Source organism: Podarcis muralis, chromosome 5, assembly GCF_964188315.1.
Source record: "Podarcis muralis chromosome 5, rPodMur119.hap1.1, whole genome shotgun sequence".
Classification (NCBI taxonomy): domain Eukaryota; kingdom Metazoa; phylum Chordata; class Lepidosauria; order Squamata; family Lacertidae; genus Podarcis; species Podarcis muralis.
In genome coordinates, this window is record NC_135659.1 from 63,060,192 (window position 1) to 63,088,171 (window position 27,980).

Sequence of the window (27,980 nt, forward strand, 5' to 3'; positions counted from 1 at the left end):
TTTTTATCTTAATTTTGGACAAAAAAGATATTTGAGATCAGGTTTTGTATTTCTCTTTATAAACTCTAATGAAATTTATTTTTAAAAAATGAATATCAGATGCTGGAAACCACAGGAGGGGTGAGTGCTCTTGTGCTCAAATCCACCTTTTGTGATATGAGATCTATATTGAGCTCCAGTACTTCCTTTTATAATTCGTTTCTGATGTGGCTAAGTCTAAATAAGTAACCTGTCAATAATTAGTCTTTCATCTCCTCTTTTCTAGGTATTTTCCTCAGATTGCTTATAGCTGGTATGTAATTTATTGAATATGAATGGGGAAAATAAAAAGATTCATTATAAATGTTTGCATGCCAAGGTTTTATACCAGTTCATAGATTTTTTCACAATAGCAAAATAGAAAGTGTAGCACTCTCCAGCCAGAAATACACATTTTAAAGTTTATTTTATAAGAGAGATATAAGCCTATGCTTAACTATCACCAGCTGTGTTCACAGTCCTCCACATTTCAGAAGTTTTTCACCAGTGATCAAATCTTTGGTCATCATTATCTAAACACAAACCTGCAAGTAACTTGTAGGTTTTGCTTTGTTTCTTTTTGAGTTACATTTTTAAACTGCTTAGAGAGAAAATTAGAATTTTGCACACACACACCCCAGGAACAAATAAAGTTGTGTGGAGGGCTTTTTCCCCAGCCAGAACTCACCAGAACTCAGTCCCGGCACCTCTCAGGTGGGCGCCATGGCCATTCTAAGAGAACAAGGGAGGTGCTCATGGTGAGTTCTGGCACTTCTCTTCCTAGAGAAATAGCACTGGTTGTGTTACTTTAGACTCTAGATTTTGCAGAATACTGCAGCCTCACACTGGAACTGTATGTTTGTGCAGTTAACATGGATTAAAAGGAACAAATACACTTTAAAAAACAATCAGACTTTTTATTGTTTGGAAAGTAACTGGGAAATGCATTGAAAGGTAGGTGTGTGATGCATGGATGACTAGTGGGAAGGCATTTAAACACCCCGCAAGCAAATCAGGATAAATGATCATTCTTGCAAAACTTCTCCAAAAACAAATTAGAACAATTGCTCAATGAAGACTGGATTTGTAAGTATTCTGCAAGCAAATCTGCTGAGTGATGAATTAACGATCCATTAATTTTTCTTAGAGTTAATATTGGTAGGATGATTCACATAAAAGTCCTGCCTCTCACCAATCTTTGCCACTAATAGTCTAGTGATCACCAAATGTCACATTGTTGTTAACAGTATTCAATAATGAAGTACTGTTATTTATGCCTCAGGTAACACTGGATAAAATTTCCAAAATGGCTGTTTTTAATTGTACATCAGTTTTCTTGGACTTTCATGAGCCTTTTTTCTTGTGTTCTTTTTCTTTTTTAGCATGCATAATGCCTGTAGTACTCGTGGCAAGTAAAATGGTTCATAGGAAATGTTGTTCACAAGAAAGGTAATTTTTTTCTTAATATCAAACTCCCCTTTTCCTGTTTCTTTTACATTTCTAAGGTCTACCTTATACATTAACTACACAGAAATTATCTCCATGTAGAGGAAACACTCCATGCTGTATCATCTGAACTGCAGTGCAAATTTTGTTTTTCCTATGAATGACCTGACTGGGTTGCTGATCTGAGATATGGGTATATGGGTGTTCAAATAGTAAAATGCTACTATTTGTTGTACATGGGGATATATATATTTCTATTTCTTCTATTTCTATTTCTATTATGGTTTGTTTCACTATATTTGAAAATCAAGAAAATGTATTTTTTTTAAAATAGTAACACTTAAGGGCCACATATAACACATAGCATCTTACTGATATATCAGCATACACTGTCAAATGTGAAACCATATATTTAGCTTGCTGAGAGCATACCTTTAGGGAAACTGTTGTATAAAGTAGCTTCCCGATATGCAAAATGGTGGCAATTCAGAACCTCAGATAATTGGATTGCTAACTGGGATTATGTATTATACCAGTGTTTCAACAACTGCAGTGCCTGTGCCTCCAAGCCTGTTTCTAGGCTTGCTCTTCATGGGACAAGGTACCTGAAGGATTATCCTGTCTATATATGTGTCTGTCTATACCTAATATATTATGTACAGGCACTTTTCATTTCTGAATCAGCTGAAATGTGCATAATGAGGAAAGAACCTTCTCTGGAATGAAAGCTTAGCTGGCACATGCAGTGATAGAATTTCAGTACCATGTGATTTTATTTTATTTTTAATTTTCCAAAGATTTTTAATCAGATTTACCCTGACACCTCCATTCCCCAGCAGCCTAATGGTAAAGAGAGAGCAAGAGAGAGGGCAAAAGAGAGCAGCAACCAAAGAAGGTATTTTGTTGCCCGAGACCTTGGAAGAGTCAGTGGCAAACTTTGAGCTAGAACACCAGAAAGAAAATGGAAGGCAGCAGGAGAAGCTAGTAAGTTTTAGTAAGCTTCCCATTAATACAGCCAAGGAAACAACAGATGAAGCAAACCCAACATCATCTCTGCATGAGGAGGGACCAATCAGTGAAGGCAACTGGGTAGATTCTGCTTATTTTCTCTTTATTTTTCTTCTTGTTCTTTTGACCCTGTATACCCCTATACATGTTAAAAGACAGAGGCAGTCCTCTGCTGAGATGCTCAGCAAAGGCCACTGCACCAAATGTACAAGTAGAATTTCATAGTGTTGTATCCCACAGGAACCCTCTGTGTGAGTCTCCTTTTTCTCTTGTGGACTGAGCGTAAGACCCTTGACACTACAGGTAAGTGTTACTATGTGTATTTTTATGGCGCATATCATGCAGTAGCCCATTTTGAAATGGCAAGATTTTGACTCTATAGCCATAATCATTCTAAAAAATAAAACTATAATTGTATCAGTGAAATGTCTGACTTGGTTTCTTTAACACCAGAATCGTTTTTTGTTCATTTTTTTCCAGTGTTATATCTTTTTATTGTCATTCAGTAAATAAGCACATATGGAAGTATGACAATTCACTAATTACAATGTTCCTCAAACCTACACCTGTAATTTACACAGTTACAGTTAAGTATCTCTTTCAGATTCCACTTTTCAATGTTTAAGTAATGAATATGGAAATTCTGTAAGTGTAGTAATATATAAATTAAAGAGTAGGCATCAGCTTGAGTAGAGGTCTGTGGGCCAATTTAAACTTAGATGCAGATGCACATACTGCAATCCCAACAGTTACTTTTTGGAAGAAAAAAGCCACCTCAGAAGGGGGAAATTTAGAACAAAGATGGTTTCTTTGCCCACCACTGTTCTGCTCTAAATCAGTCTTCAGAGTTGAACACATGTGGGATGGGAGCAGAAATATGAAGCAGAGAAGCAGGAGGCTTTGGAAGAGTTAAGCTCTTCTCTGCTCTAGATCCCTCACTCTGCAAGCTGCTTTTGCTTTAAAAACAATTGCAAAACTGGAATTACCACTGAAATTTAATGACACACAGCTGTATGTGGACACCGTCCCTCTCCCTTTTGTTTTCTCACAAGGTTATAAATATTGTATTGGCTTAGACAATAAATGAAAGCTTATGTTAAGCTTCTCAACACCTGAAAATCTAAAACTGGGATGGCAAACATAGTGTCCTCCGGCTGTTCTTTGACTACAATTTTCTGAAGGTGCTCCAAGGAATCCAGTGAGGCATTTTGTGAAGTAGGGTGCCTGCTCAAGGGTGCCATGTGATCTTCATTGGTAAGCAAAAAAATATTACTAGATACTGGAAAACCTACTAAGTCTTGACAGACCTCTAACCACTATTATTACTATTACTATTATTATTACACTCATGTTTCTTAAATTGGTGAATTATACAAACATTTCATAAAACTGAATAATTTGCATTCTTTGTTTAGTCTCAGATAAGAAGATAAGAAGTGCATTCCTATGTGAAACTGAGATCCTTGAAGTCTGGCCCTTTTCTCTAGGAGCAACTGGCTCATAAGCACAGTATAAGGATGATAGCTTTCCCCTATTGCTTGTCCCCAGCATCTGTACTCAGGATTATTCTATGGTCTCTGTACAGTCCTTCATATGGGTTCTGTGCCTGCACAGAGCAGCATCTGCAACTTTCTAGAGCAGGTTTCCCTAACTTAGTGCCCTCTAGATGCTTTGGACAGCAAGTCCCATAATCCCTGAGCATTGGTCAAGTCGGCTAGACTGATGTGAGTTGCAGTAGAAAGCATCTAGAGGACACTAATGTGCAGGGGTGTTCTTGCAGAAGGCACTTAAAACATTTTGGTGGCAGGTCTGCTTCTAGCCCTTAATATATATCCTCAAGTGGTATGCCCCTGTCTTCCTACTTGGTTCATTATTGACCACTGCATTGGTCCCATCTTTGAAAAGTTTTCCCCCCTGTTTTATTTTATCTCTATGCAGTTCTTTTCCTTTCAAATGTTGCATTTCATTTTACCTCAGTCTTCTCTCTATGCTTTCTTAGCACACCTCAGTGCTGGTTCTCAAAGTACATAAGCCGAGGCAGCAAACTTTGTCATTCAGATAGTCATAATTGTTTGCTTCTCTGCTTTGAAAAGGGGCAGGCGTTGGACACTTGACCCATTGTGTAAATTTTACGAGACCAGCATACCAAAATACATCCACTGCCTTTGGCTTACTTTGTAAGAGCAAACTCACTCTGCTGGAGTCGCCCAATCCCCACACCCACAAAAACTGGCTATGCAATTAAACTCTGCAGTTTTCATTTCTGTTGAATCGAGTTCACCTTCATAGGGCTCTCCAATATAATACAGTTGCAAGCACTGTAACAGTCCCCTTGAGCCTTACTATCCACTTTGGGACCCAGGCCATTGACAACTGCTACATCCCTTAAGTCTGGTCTTACTACTTTCCTATTAACACTAGTTTCAGTTCCAGACCATGCCAGGGAGGCAGCTCCTTTGACCGTGAGGCAGTGCACCTACTTAGACTAACTTGACTGCCATATTTTCAGAATGCAAGCAAGGGAAAAAAGTATCAGGGAAACAGGCTAATGACTTGGGTTCTGCTGGATTTATACATAATAAAAACCTTTGTTCATTATTATTCTTCTGCTGCCTGGGCTACTGTCCCTCTCAGCCAATATGGCTGTCCCTGCAGCAACTATTTGCACATTGGAGCAACATATGAGAGAGAGCTTGTCAGCTAGTTTCCATGCATGTGGTTTAACTATTGCTCCCCTTGCTGTACAATCCCTTTTGGCTCAGATAAATGAGAAGGGATGTAAGGTGGATGTAATGGTTTGAAAGTTTTAACCTAATGCCACATTCTTACTCTGCAGTGCATGCCTTTGTTTCTCAGCATCAACATTATCTCTGGGAGAAATCCTCTCTCTTCTTCAAGCATCTCCTAGATGACAGGGGATGGCTCACACAACCAGCATTGCCTGGCAAAGCAAGAAATCTACACCTTTAATCATATGATGGACTGTGATTCCAGAGCCATGTAAGGCTCTGTCATTCTCCATTTTCGTACTTGGCTTTAGAGGAGGATTTAAAAACTCTTCTGCAATGGGGCAGTAGAAACAGAGTTCAGGGTACAAAGGCTTGTACCCTTCAAAGAATTTTCCCATTGCCAAGAAAGATACCTCTAGCAGATGCATGACACTTTGGGTTTTCTCTTCCTTCATAAACCCCCAAAAGTTATAGATTGCTGTTTTTTCCAGCCTCCTCCCATTTCTCATTATCAAGTCAGGCTTTATTTCAACAGACCAAAAAGATGTCTGCTTTCATATCTCAATTCAACCAAAGCATTTGTGTTTCCTTCCAGACCATTGCTTTCAGTTGAGAGTTTTGGTGTTTGGCTCTTAGCCACACAACTCACAGAATTTTCACAAAATGCAACACAATAATTGCTGCACATCTTGGTCAACAAGGCATTTCCAGCATAGCACCAGCCATCAGCATATACTACATTCCCATGTGAGGTCCTCAGAAATCAAGTTCCACATGCCAGAGCTTATAGGTGCTCACTTATGTTTCATAGCTAGTTTCACCTCTTTGCCCTCTGGCGAGCTCAGACCCCATTGCTTTAACTGTCCGTCCCAAATAACTGTTGGGTGTGCTTAGGCTAGAGAAGAGACATGGTAACAGGTGACATGGTAAAACCCTGTTACATAGATGATGCATTATCAACAAGTTCAAGGTGCAAGGAAATTTTGACTAAACATTTGGAAGAATTTCCTGATTTTACAAATAGTTTTATTCCCATATGCCCATACATTTTAGTAGTTCTGCTGTTGTAAACATAAGCACATCAGCACAGCTCATTATGATTTAGCTGTGCTACACACAGCTGCTTCTTTTAAAGTCACTTTTCATTTTAGAAACTTACCAGTGTTGTTGTATAATATTTTGTATTGGTTTATTTTCTTTTTAGGCTTACATTGACCACTTCCTTAAAGCTACAAGGGATAAACTGTAAATTCTGAAGAGTATTTTGTACTTATGTGAATCAAATACTTTAAGGTTGAATTTGTGTTGTATATATTATTTTGCAAGAAATAAAGCATATACATGAATACAAATCTCAACATTTTAAAATGCTTATTAGACATTGTGCCACTTTGAGGCTTTTTTGCTTACATTCAATGGGTGCAAATATCAAGAGGTTTATCAGAATTCTTCAATATGTAAAATATAGTGGGTAAACTAGATAGACTGTAATCTATAGTGAAATGAAATTGTGTTCAGTTTCAACCCATTTTATACATAAGAACAAAGTATTTGCCTTGCTGCATTGGCCATCATTGCCTTTTATAGGAGTGAGTTTTATAGTTGAACTCTGCACTGTGTGGATATGTAATATAGCTGCTAGGCAGAGAACAAGACCACGGGGGCGGGAAACTGAGCAGTAGAAACTGCAGCTGACTAATCTGCTTCAGGTGTGGACTTTCCTGAATAATATAAGCAGCAGTAGCAACAAATGGCTGGTTCCCTACCCCTGAGAACTTGCAAAATTTGATACTGATGAAGACAACAAAAGGTAAAAACGGATGAGTGTGAGTAATGTGCTGTGTGTTGGCAAGTAGATGAGTGTGAGGTTTATGAGTAATGATTAGTTTGTATTTCAGGATACATTTTAACTCTAACTTAATCATGATAAATTACAGTAAAGTAATTAAAAATGTTTTTATTGTTTTTTAAATACAGTAGTTTTTTAAAGATAGTTCTGACTTAGGCTTGGGCAAATTTAAATGCAACTATCCCAGCTAAATAAAGTACAATTTGGCAGTTTTAGAACAAGGATTATACTTGCATACTCCCTACTCACTTCAGTTTTCTTTTACTGTATGCTTTTTTGTGTGCTAAGACCATGTTTTGTTAAAGCCCCTGTTTCCTGTTACATCTAAACTAGGAAACAGAAGCATACTAGATTGAAAGTAGATTGCAACAGACTACAACCAATTAATGGTCATTGCATCAAAGATATGTGCAGGCAGTATTCATTCTACATGAGATGTTCACAATATTGTCATGGATTCTGTAAAGAACCACACCTCTCTCTATAGATACTTGCTCCTTTGTAGCAGAATAGTACAACTGTATGTTCCCTTCAGACTGTCTTTGTGTTACTTCTGCTGTTCCTTAAAGAACAGCTGCAATGAAGTAAAGAAACCACTGTCAAGCCCATTAATCTCTACCCATCCCCTCCTACCTTCTCTTCCTTCCTGGAAAAATACAATTGTCTTTTATGTTGCTTCCATTACAGTTCCTATGGGATCTTAAAACATCCCATATGCTGGTAGCACATGCTCTCTGCCTTTTGCTTTTATTTGGCACCTCCATTTTACATGTTAGATGAATAAAAGTAATTGTTTGCATTCAGTTGAGGAACGGCTTCAGAGGGGGAGGTGACAGAAGCAATTTGTGTTTACTTGTAGAAATTCATGCACTAGAAATACCATACGGCCAACAGTCCACAGGCAGTGGAGTGGTGGGACAATCCTAATAGTTGTGGAGGGTTGGCTGTATGTTCATGTTAGAATATGTAACAACTCTGGATTACAAAATAAAATAGTATAAAAATGCTTTAAATAAATAAAGCTACACTGAAGGATTGTTCTAAATTATTCATAAGCCTCTCACAATATTTCTAGTATGCTTTTCCCTTTATAGACATAGCATTTAATAATTGGTTAAAAATACTTAGAAAGCAATCTCTGTTTTACTGAAAATCAGTAAAACTTCACTCTTCAAGGATGGATAGAACTAAAATTAGAATAGATTAAAGTTTTAATGTGTCAGCTAGAAGGTACAAGGTAGCAGATTTCTACAAGGAAGGTGCTCCTCTATACAGGGACATGAACCACCGTGAATGATCAGCTACTTTGTCCGCACTAGCTACTGCAGCTGTCGCGGGCCTGGAGAGGCAGGAGACGTAACAAGGAAGTGCCAGCTCCAAAGGATCTATTAAATAGGTCGTATGGGAGCCACCTGTTAGTCAATTTCAGGTGATAACGCGCGGGGTGGATGCGACCCGTAGAAACGTAGAGCGCGCGCGCGCCTCGCCACCGCCGCGCAGCTCCTTCCCAACGTTCTCCCCCAACCCTCGCATGCGCAGTTGGCTCGTCGCCGGCTTCTCAGGCCAGCGCTATGCAACGGCCGTCGTGGGGGCTTCTGCGGGCTCTCTGGTTAACGGGGATATCGATACTACTGCTCCCTCAGTGGTCCCTGCCTCAGGATGGCGTGCGTGAGTACAAGGGAGGAAGGCGACGACAGAGCCTCTAGGGGCCGCTGAGCCTCCCTTTGCCCCTTCCGCTCGCCTTCCCGCCGTCTCCCCTCGTGCTGCCAGAGGCTTCACGAAGCGCGGCGCGCGATGGGCGGGTCTTTCCAGGCGCCTGAGGTAAACTCGGATGTCTCCCCCCGCCTACCGCCAGGTGGCGCCGAGGTGTCCTTCCTTGCTCAGCTGCGAGGCCCCGCCCCCCCTCCGCTGAAAGCAGAACAAATTGGGCTCCAAATCCACAGGCGACTGGCTCTGCCAGGCTGTCAATCTGCCCAGCCAGCTGCGTTTACTCCGGAGTAAGCGCGCATGGGGAAAATTATTGAGGAATAGTTTGGTTGCCTGGGGGCGGGGAGAGTGTTTTGGCATGTAAAAAGACTGCATTGGTGGTGTGTGGTTTTTTTAATGCGGTGTTTGGTACCCACCAATAGCTGCCAGCTGTGCAATTTACAAAACGTGTAGTTAGACTGTTGTGGAAATATAAAGTATTGTGGACTAGAGGGTAGGTATTTCATCATATTATTTACTTAAACAGGTTTCTCTGTGTTTTAGCAACTACAACAATCCCCAAAGAACCTAGAATATGCGCTTTGAAATAGATACTTAATCTTGGCTCATTTTGTGTTCATGCTCAATTATTCCATATTTTCATACCAGTTTGTCACTGGCATATTGCCACAAACTATGAATGCAATAAGTTATCAGAGACAATGTCTGGCAAATCATCCAATTCACATGCCTCTTGTCAGTGAGGAAATTGATTAATTTGCTGAACCTTAATTCTTGGCAGAATTTGAGTTTCAACAGATATCAAGACAGTTGAAGTCTCCCATGACTACTGTGTATCTCCTTTTTGAATATTTTGTAATCTGCTCTAGGACGGCATCATTCCAAGTCTTCAGTCTGGCTTGGCAATTTATAGCAGACACTCACAGTAAGGTCCCTGATTATTATTATTTATCCATATACTCAATCTGCCTTCCATGCCCGTGGATATTATTAGGATAGGTTACAAAGGCAGGGATCTTATGGCTCAAATACTTCCTACTCCTTCCTCTCAAGTTTCCTTTTCCAGATTGCAATTCCCTTTCCCTGATACCATGCAAAGTACCTGCACCCGCGAGCCTCTTTCCCCAGTTTATGCTGCAGCAGCTGTGGCGTGCAAAGCCAAATGTGGTTGAGCTGCCTGAGCCAAAACAAATAAATAAATAAATAAATAAATACCCCCCCAAATGGACATTTCCTTTAAAATATAAAAATCCCCTCAGATGGGCATGTTGGCCCCCCAAAAGAGAACATGTCCAGGATTTCCCAGACGTATGCCAACCCTATGGCATAGGAGCTTGTATGCCTGGCACACTTTTATACCTGCTTCCTGATGAATTAGCTCTAGTCTCCACATGGGAGACTCTGCAAAGGTAATAAAATCAGGGTACAGTGGTACCTCGGGATGTGAACGGGATCCGTTTCGGAGCCCCATTCACATACTGAACTCAACGTAAGACGCGTCTGCGAGTGCGTGAGTCGTGTTTTGCCGCTTCCGTGCATGCACATGACATCATTTTGAGTGTCTGCGCATGCGCGAGTGGCGACACCTGGAAGTAACGCGCTCCGTTACTTCTGGGTTGCCACAGAGCGCAACTTGAATGCGCTCAACCTGAAGCACATTCAACCCAAGGTATGACTGTATTGTGAATTTCCAGAGCTGAGACAAAATGACCATCCGGTTCATAAGTAGCCAGGTCCAGATTTCAGTTATTTGTGGGGGGTTTGGGGGGGGCGGGTTGGGGTTGGGAACAAAGTGTTTTGGATGAGAGGTACTTACCATGGCAGTAGTAGAGGCTTCCTTCTCTTTTTATTCCTTTTGACTTTAACACTTATGAAATGTTGCCTGTTGTGGCAGCATCTTTTTGTTAACCATTTAAAAATGCTGCCTGTTGTGAGGGAGCAACCAGAACAGAGTTCTGTCTGCTGTATCCCAACTACCCTACCCTCCAAATGCTTCAATGCACCATTTCTTTCTATATAAAAATGAGATTTAAAAATGGCACTGAAGCTGGGGAAGATTTTTGAAGGGAAATAACTAATGTTCTCTGTAGCTGCACAGGAATTGGAGAGCATTCCTCCAGGCAGTCATTCTCCTCCTAGAAGGCACTGTGACAATGTTACACAGTGCTACAACTTGCATCATCTTGCATCTTTTTTGGAGGATAATACTGTAATGGCCAGTAGAAAGCCTCTCCAAGAAAGAGTGCCTTTACAGAGAGGCAAGAGTGCTTTTAAAATGGGATGGGGGCATTAAAAGGTAAAAACTCCCTCCCTGAAACAGGGATAGTTGTTTCCATTTGGGGACTGAACTACTGTTCCCTGAACTAGTTTTGCTCAGCCCTAAAACCAGGGAGTGAGCTCCCTCTCTCATCATTTTAGAGCTTTCCAGAAGATTCTATCTCTGTGGGTAAATTCCCATATGTATGACTCTGCAAATAACTATTTAAAGAGAAATAATTATTGGTTTCCCCCAATTTTGGTCTAATATTACAATTTTGCCTCCATTATACAAAATAAAATAGAAATTTACTTGTCATCTGGGCAGCACAGGACCTGTATACACACTGCCCTGGGAAGGTCACTTCAGTGTTGTTAACACACTAGTTTGACTTTGTCCTTGGAGGCACACTCCATTGTCTCTCAAGATAGATGGATGTCAACCAACAATATGCTTAAATAAATTTTAATATTTTAAAGTATCAAGAATTGAATAACCAAAATATAATACCATTATAGCATTATGAATATGAACTTTTTCTGATATGTTTCTAGGTTTCTTCTGTAGAACTCCTCCAAACATTTCTAATGGATCTCACAATGGGACTGGAGCCTCTTTTTATGCTCTTGGAACAGTGATAACATACACTTGCCATGATAATTTCTCTCTTATTGGAGCACACTCTATTTCCTGTGGCATGGATGGTGATACTAAAGGAGTGTGGAAGGGAAAGCTCCCTAAATGCAAAGGTTGCATTTTCTTTTACTCTTCATTCATGATATATTATGATTCATAATATATTAAAAGGGAACTTTATTCTAGATAGCTGTATACTTGTCCTCTTGTCCCTCCCTTTATTTGGCTTTGAATTGATATTAAGCTTCATTGTTCATGTTCAGAATCCCTAAGTTGTTTAATGATATTTTATGTGTGGAGTGATTGACAGAGGTACTTTTGTTCTCCTTTTATGTTTGTGCTCTATCTCAGTAAACATTGCATTTCACTTTTGTGCTATACAGAAGCGAATGGGGAAGCCCCAATGTTTACAGGCAGCGAGGCTATATACCACGCTCCCAGTTCATGGATGTAGCCAGGATTTTTGTTGGGGGGGGAGGGAGAGAACATCAGTTTGCTAATTATTTTAATTGATTTTTATTTATTATGGGGGGCAGCTGCCCCCCTGTGCCCCCTGCTATGCCCATGCCCATGCCCCAGTTCTAGGTTTTGTATAAACTGGCTATCTTAGTGGTCCTGATTTTGGTTAACGTGCATTAGCAGATTATTAGCTCTACAGGCCGTTCCTTCTCTGCTACTTTTCAGAGAGAATGTGGTTTTGTTTCTAGGTTCCAATTTCAAACCAACCCATCCCTTTCCACTTCCAGCATTACCCCCTCCACCAAGGTGATGCCCTGGACTGGAAAATAAATTTAGCTTCCCTTTTGCACTGTTAAATCCAATGCCACTTAGCTCACCATGTTTATCAAAACACTGACTAAACCCCACCACTCAGGAATCTAGAGGGGGTCAGGGCACACAGAAACTTTGGGGAGTCAGGGTACCCACAGTGACAGTTTTACATGTCACCCTAACCTCTGCTGAATGTGTGCAAGATTACAGTTTGTGTTCCTTCAGAATGAGGCACAGCAGAGACTTTATTTTACACATATTTACCACCTGGGTTTTGATGGAGAGAGAGTTCACAACATTTAAATCTCAAGAGGGGCTTGTCGTTCCCAGCCGCACAGCATTGGATTCAGTGCCATCCCCATGTGTCTCTGTAACAACCTGGTCCAGCCAGCCTGCATGGCTGCACAAACCAGACCACTATCAGCCTTTTGTTTCTTCAAGATGCACTCCCAGCAAGCCATTGCCAGGCTGGTCTCATGAGGAAGCTAGCCAGTATTACTTCCTAGCTTTGGCTAAATCAATGAATTTATGAGTTTGCTCAAATCACAACCCTTCACTGACTCACTTATCAGGTTATACACACAAAGGGGGCTGGAGATAGACTGGATGCACGATCATGGCATGGGGAGTGGGGTTCACGCTTTGTTTCCTTATATGGCTTCTATTTGCATTGGGAGAGAAGTTCATTTTTTTAAAATCATGACTAAAGCTGTGAATAAAGCCATTTCTCTGCAAAATCTAAACATTTGAAAGATCCATTCATCCATTCATCATGCTTTGTGGTCTAATGGTCAGTGGATGGATCGGCCTTCCATAGTATCTGTTTAGCATTTCTGTACTGGATCTGTCACCATATGTTTATTAGCACTTGGAGCTAATAAATTGTTAACCTTGGAGAGGTTTCTAGAAGATCCCACCTGTGATCTCCTTAATGGATTATTTCCTATATATATTCAGGTAGGTAGCCGTGTTGGTCTCTGACGCAGTCAAAATATATATATATTTTTAATTGTCCATTAGCACCTTAGAGACCAACTAAGTTTGTTCTGGGTATAAGCTTTCGTGCACATGTTCCTATATATATATGTACTGTAATTGTTTGGAATACCAATTTAAACATTAGATACAGATCAGCAATTCTAATACAAGTGACACCACGTTTTAGTTTTATTTATTTTAAACATCCAGGGCAGTTAGTAACAGCTTTTGTAGAGAACGTGTGACATAGAAGATATAGGGCACAGAGTAACATATAGCCAGACAGTGAGTATCAGGTTTTTGGTTTTTTTTAGAAAACTAACTTTTTAATAAGGCTTCAGCAGAATATACTGACATTTGAGAAAATGTAAATAAACTATATGCAATGTTCTATTTCTTAGTTTTTGTTTTTTAATATTCCTGTCTGCTTATAGTGGTGAAATGTAAAGATCCAGTAGTTGAACATGGATTAATATTAAGCGGATTTGGACATTCGTATACATATGGCAACACTATTATATTTGAATGCAAAACTGGATATTTTCTGATGGGAAATTATTTGATTAAATGCGGAGCGAACAGTAGCTGGTATCCTGCGCTGCCTTCATGTAAAGAAAGTAAGAATATCAAAGCATTCAAATAACAATTATGCTTCCTCAGTCAGTGATAAAAGATGGTTTACTAAATGTGGACATGTGCTTTTCACTTTATAAATTCAACATCAGAAGGGACATCTCCCAAATTCTCTCCTACTTTTATCTTGTTGAATAGCATTAACAAAGTATGTGTGACTGTTGAATGGTTAAAAGAATATTTGACATCCTGGCGGAATGCACTTTGAGGAATGTGTGTTGTTTATAAAGGGCCAGTTCTTCTTTCAGTTTCCCTCTTGTAAGTTCTCATCTTTAATTAGCTAGAACAAGTTTGTTTGTTTACATTTATATTTCATCTTCCCTCATGGAACACAATGTTTATTTTTACAATTTTTGTGGGGACTTTTTTGTTGCAGTTGATCCAGGTTTATGCGGTGCCCCATTAATTCCAAGTGGGACTGTGCGTCCATTGCGACATCAGTATAGGATTGGAACAAGTGTTGTTGTAGCCTGTAATAAGCAGTATTCTTTTCCTGATGAAACCATGGAGATGAATGTAGCATGCCAAGGCTACAATTCCTGGTATCCTCCTGTGCAAGCATGTTTCTGTAGGTATAAATATAGCTTTGGGGTATTCAGTGATTTCTGTGTTTATTTACCACAAAATTAATACCTCATCATAGGGCTGCTACTTTAATACCTCCCTATGTTTGTGCTCACATATAATGCAAGAGGAGTTACACTGATTACTGGTAATTGCTAGCTGGATTCAAAAGGCATTGCTTTGCCTTACGTTCAAAGGATGGTCTAGGGGAAACGTAGAACTAATCAGAACAATTGTTTAAAGTGGTATGGTGTCTGCCTACTGTCAAGGAAATGTATTGCATGGGATTAAAGCAGAGAGTTGCATCCTTTCCTTTTGAATTAACTAATCTGGGAGTATACGCAGCACAACATTGCTCAAAAACAGTCAGTTGGGATTTTTATTTTGCTCATTATTGAATATACTACAATTCCAGAAACTGAAAGAATGGGAGAGACATCAAATCGGATCAGTATATAAAAAGAAATAGAACTCAATGAACTTTGTTACTGACAACTTGATGGTAGAGGAAGGATGATGGCTAATTTTGAGCCATAAAACCTTACATTGCTCAGAACCTCAATACCTTAGGGGCTTTCGTCACCTCATATGAACTTTCATGGACCCTGTAGTTATAATCAGAGACCTCCTCAGTGTACCCACCTCTGGGGGAGGTGTTGGAGGTGGCAACACAAGAATGGGCATTTTAAGTGGTCACTCCTCCTTTGTGGAATTGTGGCACTTATGTTTATCCAGGCTGTTAGTTAAAGAAGCCGAAAGCACCAGCCTGAAGATGACGAGTGAGACCTCGTCGAAACGTCGCCTAGACACCCCAACTTTTACACGGGAAGACACCCGAGGACACCAAAACCTGCATTCCTATACCCGTGAAAATCTACGAAAGCATATATATATATATATATATATATATATATATATATATATATATATATAGGATTTTTGTATACAAACCAAGAATTAAGAATTTACAACACTATACAGGTGAAACTTGAAAAATTAGAATATCGTGGAAAAGTTCATTTATTTCAGTAATTCAGCTTAAAAGGTGAAACTAATATATGAGATAGACTCATGACATGCAAAGAGAAATATGTAAAGCCTTTATTTGCTATAATTGTGATCATTATGGCGTACAGCTGATGAAAACCCCAAATTAACAATCTCAGAAAATTAGAATATTAAATGAAATCAGCAAAACAAGGATTGCAAATAGAGCAATATTGGACCACTGAGAAGTAGAAGCATGCATATCTCTCTTTGCATGTCATGAGTCTATCTCATATATTAGTTTCACCTTTTAAGTTGAATTGCTGAAATAAACGAACTTTTCCACAATATTCTAATTTTTTTTAGTTTCACCTGTACATTGCAATGTTTTCTTAATGTTTTGGTGACAAACACTTTTCATGTTGCAAATTAAATTGTGCCTTTTTTACGAAGTCAGACTATAGGGCCATTTAAGTCAGTATTACCCATACTGACATGCAGCAGCTCTCCAGTATTTTGGGCAGGGGGCATTCCCAGCCCTAGATAGCATAGATTAAACATGGGATCTTTTGCATACAAAGTAAGTGTGCTACCACTGAGCTACAGCCCTTCCAACCACAACAACACTTTAAGCTAAAATATGAAATATTTGGAAAATAATGTGTGCTTTAGTGTTGCTTTGTTATGTTTATAATAGTTTGTGTTTTCAGTTAGAACTTCACCAGACATTTATTACCTGTCTATCCGTAATGCAAGAATAATCCGGGGGAAGAAAACCAGCTATGAGCCTGGAGATACAGTTACTATTCGATGTTCTGCTGGCTATACATTAGCAGGGCCATCTGAGATTCGCTACATTGGTGGGAAGCAATGGTCACCTAAACTTCCATCTTGTTACCTGAGTACGTATGAAGTTGTAGATATATAGCAACACTTATCTGACACTGCTGTCACTTTTCAGGTGTCACTCTTGCTTTTCCTCATACAGGAGATTTTCTTTCTATTACTAGCTTGAGTTTGATGCATATAGGCAGTTCACCTGGCAGTAGGCCACTGGGAGCACCCTCTGTAATAATTAAGAGTCCCTGTGAGTGAGCTAGGAAAGAGGATAGGTGGCTAGGGAACCTGTTCCTGACACCAGTGGATAATCTAAAGCAGGAATAGGGCTTCCACGTGTTACTGGACTACTACAACTCGTAACAAATCCTAACAAACTTTGAAGGTCCATAGGTTCCCCATTCCTGGTCTGAAGTAAAGTAAATTTCCATTCTACCAACTCTTTAAGAAGTGTAATATTTAAAACCAATTAGAAGCAAATAGTATTCTCCTACCTTTCATTTTATAAGCCACATTGAAAAAGAAACTAGACTATTATAAACAGAAACGAATGGCCAGATGGGGAAGGAACTACTACATTCATGAGCATACACTGTCATAAACCTAGTTTGTGTTTCATTTTGTGGATAAAATTACTATTTTACTTGGATGTCAGAGTTTGATAAGAAGGATGGATGGATTTGCAATGATATCTAGTCATGTATTCCAACCTTAAGATGTAGAGAAGCTTCTTGGAGGCTTGAGACTTACCACCTGTTCACTGGATCCTGGGTTCTTTTTGGATATTAAGGACTGAGGTGACCATGTAGATCTTTGGAGTAATGAATTGGACCAAGGTGGAGAGCCTTTAGCTTGCTGGCCAAACTTGGTCCACCAGGGTTCCAAATTTGGTCTGCAGCAGCATTACCCCCCCCCACCCCGGCAATAAGAAAATATGTCCACCCATCTCACACTTTACATTGTATGTGATGTCAGTTTTGAGGCAGGTACTTAAAGTCAGTTCCCAGTTGTTCCTTTACTTGAGTAAGATGTGGTCTCACCACCCACCTTGCTGAAGGAGGAGAAAGTGTTATTTCAGCAAGCATCAAACAGAGACTAAGACATATATAGCAGCAGCAGCAGCAGCAGCAGCAGCAGCAGCAGCAGCAGCCCCATTGCTAGCCCTGTCTCACTGGAAGGTGGCTTTTCAATTAAAGGCCCCCAGCCTGTTCCATCAGTCTTCTACTCCAGTGGAGTAGGGGAGACCCTGGTCTCAACTGGGGCCTCTGTGATGGAGTCCTTAGAGTCTGAAGATGGCAACACTGTATCCTCAAATTGGAGCGGCACTGGCACAACAGACGTATCTGATGGAAGTGCTTCTAGGATTGGTCCCACAGGTCTTTCCCCTTCTGCTTCAGAGTTCTTGCCCTCATCCATTGAAGAGAAGGAATCCAGCTCCAGGGTTGTGACATAGTTTTGCCTGGTGTACTAGTTACTTACCTTTCTGGAAAAGATAGCTCTGGCCATGGTGACACATACCTTGGTCAGTTACAGGTGTAGGGCTGCCCTTGAAAAGTTTTCGGAAACTGCAGCTGCTGCAAAACATAGTTGGCAGGTATGTGCTTTTAGACCATAGTATGCTGGTTTTACATCAGTTGCAATGATTTCAGATTTGTTTCCATACTCAACTTATGGTGCTGGTTTTACCTTTATAGCTCTAAAGTGTTTTGAGACTAAAATATCTGAAAGACAGCCTCCTCCAATACAAACCTGAATATAGGTTGCATCTTTGGAGTCCTCTTGCCCCACCACTTAGAGTTTCTCTGTGGCAACACCCCATCTCTGAAATTCCCCCCTGAAATATGAGTGGCATCCCTGATAGACTTCAGGTGCGAATTAAACACATTTAATTCTCCTGGCCTTCAGTGGTAACTAATTAAGATAGTTGTAATCTCCTGGTTCTGCTTTTATCCTTTGCTGTTAATACTATTGAAATGTTCTTATAGTGATTGTACATTGTTTTGACTTACAGAAATATTTTTACAATGCTTTAAAAGGTGGAATAGATACCTTTGAAACCATGTAATTGGTGCCACTTGGTGCTTTCCTCGTGGGGCTAATAACTGAGCTAGTAATTTTCATGAGGACAGTACCAGAGGGGGAAAGGGTTACACCCCACACAAGTGGACAAAAAAATACCCCCATGCCTCCTTTTTAAGAACAATACCCAATAACGTGACACATTTAGCATCACATCTACTCTGGCCCTGAAATACGTCCACCAGCTGTAGTGTGAAATTAATAGTCATTGGCAGTGCTTCAGCTAAAATTTATTTCTGATGTGACTGCCAGTGCGAATGAGCATTTCTTTTAATTAGTATTAAAGTTTTGTGAGAAGCTCACTTATCAGAATCATTTCCCCTCTCTTCTAGGTTTTGTCTTCGTACTGCTTATAGCTGGTATGTAATTTATTGAAACTGAATAAGAAATACCTGAAAATGCATTTTCAAATTTCTTAAGCAAGGACCAGAGTTTTGCAGGGTCTACACACTTTTACAATAGGAAAGCTGAGCACTATTCAACAGATGTTAAGCATTTTTAACTTTCACATTTCAACTAGTTTACTTTGTCTAGAGGAACAAATGCAAACAGGCACTGGCATTTTTTTCCTGATGAGGAAAAGAGCAAATGGTTGCTAAGGCAGCAATATGGGGTGTAATAGAAATGAACTTGAGGTGAAGGTGTGATGGAGGTTCCATCATTCCAATAAAGTTCTGCCATAAAATTGGTTTAATTTAATCTGTCAATTCAGCATAAAATCCAAACCATGGCTATTAGAATAACGCAATAAAACCATAACCTCTTACTTAAAAAATGGTCTGCATCAGAAATGTTTTCAAAGCCTGCGTCTCCCATGGTAGAGAGTTTTGTATCCTTGGGCCCACTGTCATAAATTCTCTGTGTTCTGCCCACCAACCTACCTGACTCCGCTGGTGAGCATTCAAATAGGGCTTCTGTAACTGTCAATAGATGTTCAAGGTGGAGAAAGCTTGTGGCTCAGTGGAAAAGATCTTCATTTCCTCCCACTCCGTGGGCTAACTTTGACAGGTGGCTGCTTCCAATTACCTGTCAAAGTTGACCTGCAGGCTGGTGGGGAGGGGATGAGTATGCATTACTAGTATTTTCCCCACAGGGAAAGAACTTGCAAAATAGTGCCCAGTAGGACTGAATCCTACCTCTGCAACAAACAGTTGATTAACAAGTGGGTGTGGTTTGGGGGAAATGGCCTCACAAACCAAATCAGACCTGATAGACCAAGATTGGTCCACATGCTGGAGGTTTCCCATGCCTGGCATAGGCAGTCCGATAAGTGACTCGACCACAAAACATTTAGTGTTGTAAAAGTCAAAACCCAAACTTTATTTGGGCTCAGAAGCAAATAGGTCCAATGGGTTGGGTTCAAATGTTGCTGGCACATCAGTCAAAATTGATGAAACATACTCTTAGGCACTTCTGTTCCCTTTGCTTCCATAAATAACACTAAGTCTAGGAGGATCCCCAAGTTACAAATTTGGACTTTCAGAATGAGTTTAAATATCTCCAGATCCAGTTGAATACCTCTTTTCAAAACAATAGACACTCACAGAATCTCAATCCTGTCTTAATCTTCAGTTTATCTGCTGTGCTCCCCCCCAAAACTGCTTTCAGACACCTGTTCAAATGTTCCACAATCCAGTCATGCAAAAAACCCAGTGATTTCTTACAAGTATATCTCACCATCCAGCAAAGACAGAGGTATCATTTCAAGCAGGCAATGGCACTAGAATGTGGGGCTGTGGCCTGGCAGATAAGGCCTCAAGGGTCACGCTTGGCCCTGGGGTCTCAAGTTCCAGACTCCAATAGGCAATGAATAGGGCACTCTTTTCTAATCTCGTTTGTAAAACTCAGGGTGTGGGCAATGTTTCCCTGATTCAATTATTAGAATCAACATTGCCTCTTTCCAAAATTTGAATAATAGTCTCAGTTGTATTGCCTCATGGATGGTTTTCCAATCATTTCTTGAAGCAAACTACAATATTATTCAATGTTTGTTCAGGAGCTTTATTGTTGTACAGAATATTCATTCTTGTTTTAAATTCCTTTGCTGTATTTTTTCCATCCAGAAGAAACAATACAAGGAAGTTTTATGGTTTTTACCATATGGTTACAAAATTATGGTGAATTCACACAATATTGTCTATGAAGTAGTATCTCTGGAAATCATGGCAAAGCAGCTATTTCAAATGGTTTCGCATATTTGAAAATAAATGTGGTGAAATCACCATGTGCATTCTGTTCTTTACTATCTCAAAGTAAACCAGTGAATGGGTTCTTAAGGTGACTTTTTCCTGTTTTTTGTTTTTTGTTTTTTTTAAAGCATGTTTGCTTATTTTCTTATGGCTGCCAGCCCAATCGGTTTACACGGCCTTGTGTTCCGGATAAAGGTAAGACTTTACCAACCTCTTACTCTCCTTTCTTCTTTGCACCTCTAAGGACCACCACACACATTATGTACACAGAAAAGGGGGCCTGGGGGACCAGATCTCTTATCTGAGAAAGTGTGTATGCATTCAGTGGCTTTTAAGCACTTTCTTTTGGGGATAAAGCCTTATAGCTCCCAGAAAGCCCACACCTAAATGGGGTGCAGGTCCTCCAAAATAGCATAAGGCACTGCTAATGAAAAAAAGTAAGGCAGCCCACTCCTGTGCACATAAGAGCTTGGTGATTCAATCACTTCAGTTAGTTGATGACTGAATAATCCTTTAGGTGATTTAACTGATGAAATCTGAGGAGCATACATGCTTACTTTTCCAGGGTCTTTTTAATTTTCCTATACAGTGGTACATCGGGTTAAGTACTAAATTCGTTCCGGAGGTCCGTTCTTAACCTGAAGCAAAGTTCTTAACCTGAAGCACTATTTCTGGGTTAGTGGAGTCTGTAACCTGAAGCATATGTAACCTGAAGCGTATGTAACCTGTACAGTGGTTACGAACTTAATTCATTTCGGAGGTCCGTTCTTAACCTGAAACCATTCTTAACCTGAAGTACCACTTTAGCTAATGGGGCCTCCTGCTGCCATTGCGCCGCCAGCACATGATTTCTGTTCTCATCCTGGGGCAAAGTTCTTAACCTGAGGTACTGCTTCCGGGTTAGTGGAATCTGTAACACGAAGTGTTTGTAACTCAAGGTGTTTGTAACCCAAGGTACCACTGTATTAAGCTTGTGGGCCCTTGATATTTTAGCCCCCACAATATTAAATGCCAGGGAAAGCTACAGATTCAAGAAACAACAAAAAAAATTTATAATGCTGAAACAAGTGTTTTTAATCTTTAACATTTAACCCATTGTTTGTTAAAACAAGGCTTTATTGTAGATATTCAGCATAAACACATGCCGTAGATCTAATTGCATGATAAAAATGTTATCAGACAAGCCTATAGCCTCCCTCCAGCCCACCTAGTTGGGTTACATTTATAATATAGTAAGCATTATTTTGAGAGTTCTGCAAGCCTCTATTTCAGAGTGTTTATTTGACCTTAAAATGTACGTATAGTTATGAATGTGAAAATCATTATCATATATAAATAAAATTAAATAAATACATTTAAAATTAAATCCCTACAATACTAATACTTAAATGGAAGACTCTGGGCTGAACTAAGCATTTGCATGTGAAGCATGTAATTAAATCTAACAGCTGTTTTAAAATAAAATATTTTGGAATGGGGCAATATAAAGAAAAAAAGGAGACGCTGAACCCTTCCTACTACTTCTCTGCCCTAAATAAAAACTGGAATCTGAACTCTCTGTGGGGTAGAGGCAGGGATTTGAGGTAGGAAAGCAGCAGAACTGGTAAGAGTTAAGCACCTCTCCCCATGTCTGCTCTAAATTGTTTCATCCCAAGCTTTTTTTCTTAAAAACTGGACACTATAACCATGGTTTAATTACATGCACCTGCAGGTAGAACTATCACAGTTTATGTTGTTGGTTAGCTTTATTCATTTATTTATTTCATTTATATTCCACCTTTCATTCAAGTAGTTCATGGTGCAGTACATGGTTTCCCCTCTCTCCATTTTATCCCCTCAACAGCCCTATGAGGTACCGTATTTTTTTGCTCTATAAGACTCACTTTTTCCCTCCTAAAAAGTAAGGGGAAATGTGTGTGCGTCTTATGGAGCGAATCCAGGCTGCTCAGCTATCCCAGAAGCCAGAACAGCAAGAGGGATCACTGCTTTCACTGCGCAGCAATCCCTCTTGCTGTTCTGGCTTCTGGGATTCGGAATATTTTTTCCTTGTTTTCCTCCTCCAAAAACTAGGTGCGTCTTATGGTCTGGTGCGTCTTATAGAGCGAAAAATATGGTAATTAGTGTGGGAATGTTAAGGATAGTAGGAAAGGATATATTGAATAAGTATTATCCTTCTTCACTCACACTAGTGAGTGATGTAGCAGAGCTATTTCCCCTCAATATAGCTGGAAGCTAGTTTGCAGATTTGTTTGAATCCCTTAGTTAAGATTATTTCCTGGTGTCCCCTTTAATCCCTCTTACAAGAATAAAGACACAAGAGTCTTTCTGAGTAAAGTAACAAAAAGTTTACTCACATTTCAGTTCATGATTTGATCCCTGAAAGGCAGGCTTTACTTAATAGTCACACAAGAAATTCTGAGTTTGTCTCATATGGAGATTGAACTCAAGTGCAAAATTACATTAAGATAACAAAATAGCTGCCGGAGAGCAGCATGGCAGCAAAAGATCAGCAAGCAAGAGAGCAAGAAAGGACTGAGGAAATGGCTGCGTGACTCAGCCAGCGCCATGTCCATCTTCCAGGTCACATGCAGGGGGAGGATGCTCCAGATCAGTGGAACAGGAAGTTACACTGACTGGATGTCCCCCTGCCTGTGCCCACTCTAGGGAAATAAGGAATGTTGCACTTAACTGTACCAATGGATTACATCCCACAATTGGATACTGGAATATCTATTCTGCTGTTTCTATAGAATCTTTCACAGTACAAAGTTATACAGTGGTACCTCTGGTTACAGACAGGATCCATTCCGGAGGCCTGGCCATATCCCGAAAAGTCCGTAACCAGAGGCGCCCTTCTGTACATGCATGCAGCGCGATTCAGTGCTTGTGTGCATGCTCATGCAGCGAAACCTGGAAGTATACACTTCCGGGTTTGCCGTGTTCACAACCTGAAGTTTACGTATCCGGAGGGATACATAAACAGAGGTATGACTGTATTCTGTGTCTTTACTCGAGTTCTCAGAGTTAGAAGTTTTGAGGTTACTCCAGGAATCTGAGAGAGTGTTAGCCTTGCAACAATTACCCTGGGTATGTCTTTTGGCTGAAAGGCGGCATATAAATTAACAGTAACATAACATCCCTGAGAAATAGGATACCTAAGAGTCAGGAGCTTGCCCAGTGTCATTATCATAGAACTGTGGGGTGGTAAAGGACCCTGAGGATAATCTAGTTCAGCCCCTTGATCCTACAACCATGGCGTTATCAGAACGATGCTCTAACCAACTGAACTATCCTTGTTCTAGCAGGGCTTGTAGGTTGAATCATGCTCTAAGTTACTAACTCAGTTGCTCTGGAAAAAACCCAAAAGTAGAACTTTTGGCAAAAATAGTACTAATGTGGCAAAATTATTTTACTCGCCCTTAAAAGTGTACTGTTTTGTTGTTACTTTCCTCAAGCTAAAGTATAGGACTTGCAGTTAATTGTAGGAGCTATACGAAGCTTAAAATCTTATTTTCTTTTTTCATTTACTCTAGCTATTCTAAAACAACTGCTAAGATGATACACCAAGTATACTAGAATACCAAAGATGCTTAAGCTCTCCTGAATCTTCATACCTCTTTGGAAAAGTGACTTGTGTAATGACAAATGCTGCTGTGGCAGCACCTTGTCGAATTCTATATGAACAAACTGCTGCATTCCCCAACAGCCTCTAAGGATGGAACTAAATGTTAAAAGAAATCCAGGTTATCTCTGAAAATGCCACATCTGTTCTGACTTTTATTCTTTCTTCTCCTTAATGTCTAGTCATTGCAACTTACCCCATGCAATCATGTCATTACACTGTGTATATGCTCAACTGCACTGTCACTGTCTTCTGCTGTTAGAGAAATGTATAGCATAAAGATGTTGAACACATCATTAAATTCTATAGAGCAGAAGAAACCCAAAGCAGGGCTGTATTCACTTTGAGACTGCTTCGCTGTCAGTCTCCGTTGTCATGAAAAGGGGTTACCTTGAATTAATTAAAAATCTCTTACAATCCAATACAGTATATCAAAATACAGTAGTAATCCTTCTGTTGTAAACAGCAGAATGTCATTACTATCCATGATGGTTTTCCAGAACAATACTCGGCTGCTTTTTTCAAAATCTCTTTGGATTTTAGAAGTTCACAAAAGCCATTCTGGGGTAAGACTTCATGTTTGAGATGCACTTGGTTTATACTGACCACTGCTTTAAATCTGAATTGTATAAATTGATGAAGATAATTTTGTACTTTTGTGAATCAAAGATTTTGGATTGTAGGAAATATCATGCATATGTATCAATGTGATATGTTAAATCTCTGCTTTATAAATGGTGTGTAGATAGTGTGTGTCCCTGTACCTTTTTAGGCAGTTACTAGTCCTTGACTAAAATGATACTGTGTGAGAATCGTGCAACAGTAGTCTGCACCACAAATGAAATCCTAATATACTAACGTAAGTTTTCAGCCATATGCAAAACAACAATACATACCACAGATCACCAGTAAATCCTCAGCTTCAACGATGTCATTTTCAATCTCCTACAGATGAAAGTTAATTCTAATTCCTTTAGAAAAAAGCTTTATCGGATTCCACCTAGAACAAAGTGCGCTACTCTTTCCAGGATAGTAGCCTGTGTTAATTCTTCCAACTTAACCCATTTTCCTTTAAAGGAAATTTCTCCCTACTACATAATTCTCTGCTGAATTATGCTGAGGCATATTATATGACATTAAAATTTCAAAACATTTACACACAAAATGTCTGGAATGCTATTATAACCCCACTGGCCCAAAGATATGATACACTCCCCTCAGATCTCATCTGTATATTACCTGGGGCAGCCTTCACCTGCTCCCTTAAAGGAACAATGCCACATTTGTGCCATATGGTTTTTAAATAACATGAATACCTGTATTTTTAAAAATCCTAAGTAGAAGCAGACTCTGTAAAACTAATCTTATTGCATAAATACTGTTATTTAAACCATTAGGAATAACTGTCTGACATATAATATGCTTCTCGTTGAGAAAGTATAAATTGCTAAAAACTTCAATGGCATATGTTGATTTGCTCCTGTTCCTTTTAAATGTTTTCATTTTTGCTTTCTTTCACCGCACCCTAATTGAGCTCTTTAAGTCACTTGGAGACTTTTGGGTGACAAGTGACTAATAAATTTAATAAATTATATATATATATATAATCACATTTTCATATTACAGTACTGTCCTTTGGTCTGTAGTTTTTGCTAGTTACTAGATTTTTCATTTAATTTTATAGCTGATTTGCAGAGGAGCAAAAGGCCCACTCCCCTGTCCCTGCAAATAAGCTGCAACTTATTCTACAATTCTATGATTCTATAAGGTGCAGTCATATAAAAAACTGTCCACTGAAACACTGTCACAAGGCTAAAATCAAAACTTTCTTTACATAACCCTACACATGGCAGGGACCCATTATACCCAGAGATTACCATGTGTAGTCAATTTAAATTTTGGAGAGTAATAGCACATGTACAAACATGTTGGTGGACAAGGATTTGAAGCTATCAGGAAAATAAATTTGTGGATATGTGGGAAAGAAGAATTATTGGATCAGGATAGGAAGGGTAATTATTGGAATCAGAAGGCAGTGAAGGATTAAAACCCTGACTACTGAACACCCAGTAGAGTCGGAAAAATAAACCAAAGAAACATTGCATTCAAAAAGACTACCCAGATGCCAAAATAAAGGCTTTGCTGCTATCTAGTGGTCAGCTACATGCAGTGAAAGCTACTATCCATAAAACATCATTTTAATCTCCAACCCATAGAGATCAAGCTCAGTTGAATCATAGAATCTTAGAATTGGAAAGTAGGTCCTCGAGTCCAACCCCCTGCAATGCAGCAATCTTTTTGCCCATTGTGAGGCTCAAACCCAGACCCTGAGATTAAGAGTCTCATGTTCTACAAATTGATCTATCCCACTTTAATCCATTTCTACGAAAGTTGTGCCTTTCCAGCTATATCAATATTTGACTGCAAATGTTAATTATTAGTATTAGTAGTAAGCATTTTTACCTACTCTTCAGCTAAAAAGGCTTCCAAAGTGAAACAGCAACATGCATATGGCATGTATAATAGTGAAGCAGGGTCTATTGCTACGATTTGAATTTGAATATGTTGGCTAATTCTAATGATTTACATCTGTCAGTGATGTTTGGGGAATATGGGCAACAGGTGGCCTTCCTTTGTAGGTCTGGTTGGGCTTTGGAGCCTTTCCAGTGAACAGATCTCTATGCATGAATACCCTTTTAATTTTACTTCTGTTTTTTGGTGCACTCTCGTCTTCGATAAGGAACTTTATCAAAAGCATTTTGAAAGCCCAGTCAGTGTGTATTAGATTCTCATCATGAAAATGCATCTCGCATCTTTAAACATGGTTTTAGCAGATCTACAACCCTAGTAAGTAGAACCACTGTGGCTTCCATCCCCTACCCCATTGGTGAATTGCTGAAAACACAGAGGAAAAACTATGTGTGCATGTTTCTCGCTTTCAGGTTTTAGGTATTCTTTTATTCTGGGTGGGGTGGGGTGGGGTGGGGCTCTCTGCTAATCCAAGCCTTGATCACTCTTTCAAAAGTTATTGGAGGAAGAAATTTGGAGGAAAGAACAGTAGTAAAAGAAGCAGAAAACACAAAATTGCTTTGTTTGCGGAGGTGCAGTAAGAAGGGTCGGGTCGGGTTGGGAGAGTTGAACTGTGATTATTTTGATGTCTACCATGTTCATATCTGAGCTCATTAGTAAACCAATGCTGATGTGGAAAATCTGTTTATTTTATTTTTTAAATAACACTATTGCTTTTCTATTAAGTGCAGTAAACTCCATCTGGAATACAAATGGAAGAAAATTAAATCTCTGGCCTGTTCCTCTCCTCCTCTATCTGTTGGGTCTATTTTATTGCCCTGCCACTGTCACTGTAGAATCTTGGATTCTGAAGTGTAAAAATCACGGCTCCGCGTGAACCCGGAAATACCTTCTCAAGGCAGTGAAGTCCACTCTGTCTTTATTATCTCTGTGGCGGACCGCGCTGACGTTTCCCGTCTCTGCGTCCCTCAGCTGCCGCCAGGAGGAGCGGCGGGGCGTCGTCAGGTTCTTCTCTTCTCGCCTTTCCTTGGGATGAGAGCTTCGAGTGGCTGGATTGAAGGGTTCCTGCATTCTGCCAGCTACAGGTCTGTTGCAAGCTATTTTCTGTCAACCTCTCCCCGCCCCATGCTGGTTGTGAAAC

General features: G+C 39.7%; 1 protein-coding gene and 1 long non-coding RNA gene across 15 annotated transcripts in view; both read left to right on the plus strand.

Moving 5' to 3' along the window:
* The window catches only part of LOC114599340 (C4b-binding protein alpha chain-like), a 39,040-nt gene extending 13,138 nt beyond the window's left edge, over nt 1-25,902 (plus strand). The window contains exons 6-12 of one of the 10 annotated variants that reach the window (XR_013392964.1): nt 266-292; nt 1,401-1,467; nt 2,301-2,553; nt 2,713-2,775; nt 3,525-7,011; nt 20,817-20,883; nt 24,222-25,199. Coding sequence is in view for 2 of the 10 variants with exons in the window: in XM_077929051.1 (XP_077785177.1) it covers nt 266-292; nt 1,401-1,467; nt 2,301-2,553; nt 2,713-2,727 (362 nt within the window). In the remaining 8 variants the exon portion in view is untranslated. Of the gene's footprint in view, nt 1-265; nt 293-1,400; nt 1,468-2,300; nt 7,012-11,568; nt 11,705-18,831; nt 18,859-20,816; nt 20,884-24,221 lie in introns of those variants that run through there. The other 9 variants (XR_013392960.1, XR_003707287.2, XR_013392963.1 and 6 more) reach the window with 9 other exon arrangements.
* Nucleotides 25,903-26,453: 551 nt separating this feature from the next.
* LOC114599347 (uncharacterized) overlaps nt 26,454-27,980 on the plus strand; it is a 45,878-nt gene continuing 44,351 nt past the window's right edge. For 4 of the 5 annotated variants that reach the window (XR_013392970.1, XR_013392967.1, XR_013392969.1 and 1 more), the window contains exon 1: nt 27,291-27,924. This is a non-coding gene — a long non-coding RNA (uncharacterized LOC114599347). Of the gene's footprint in view, nt 27,925-27,980 lie in introns of all 5 variants that reach the window. The other variant, XR_013392968.1, reaches the window with a different exon arrangement.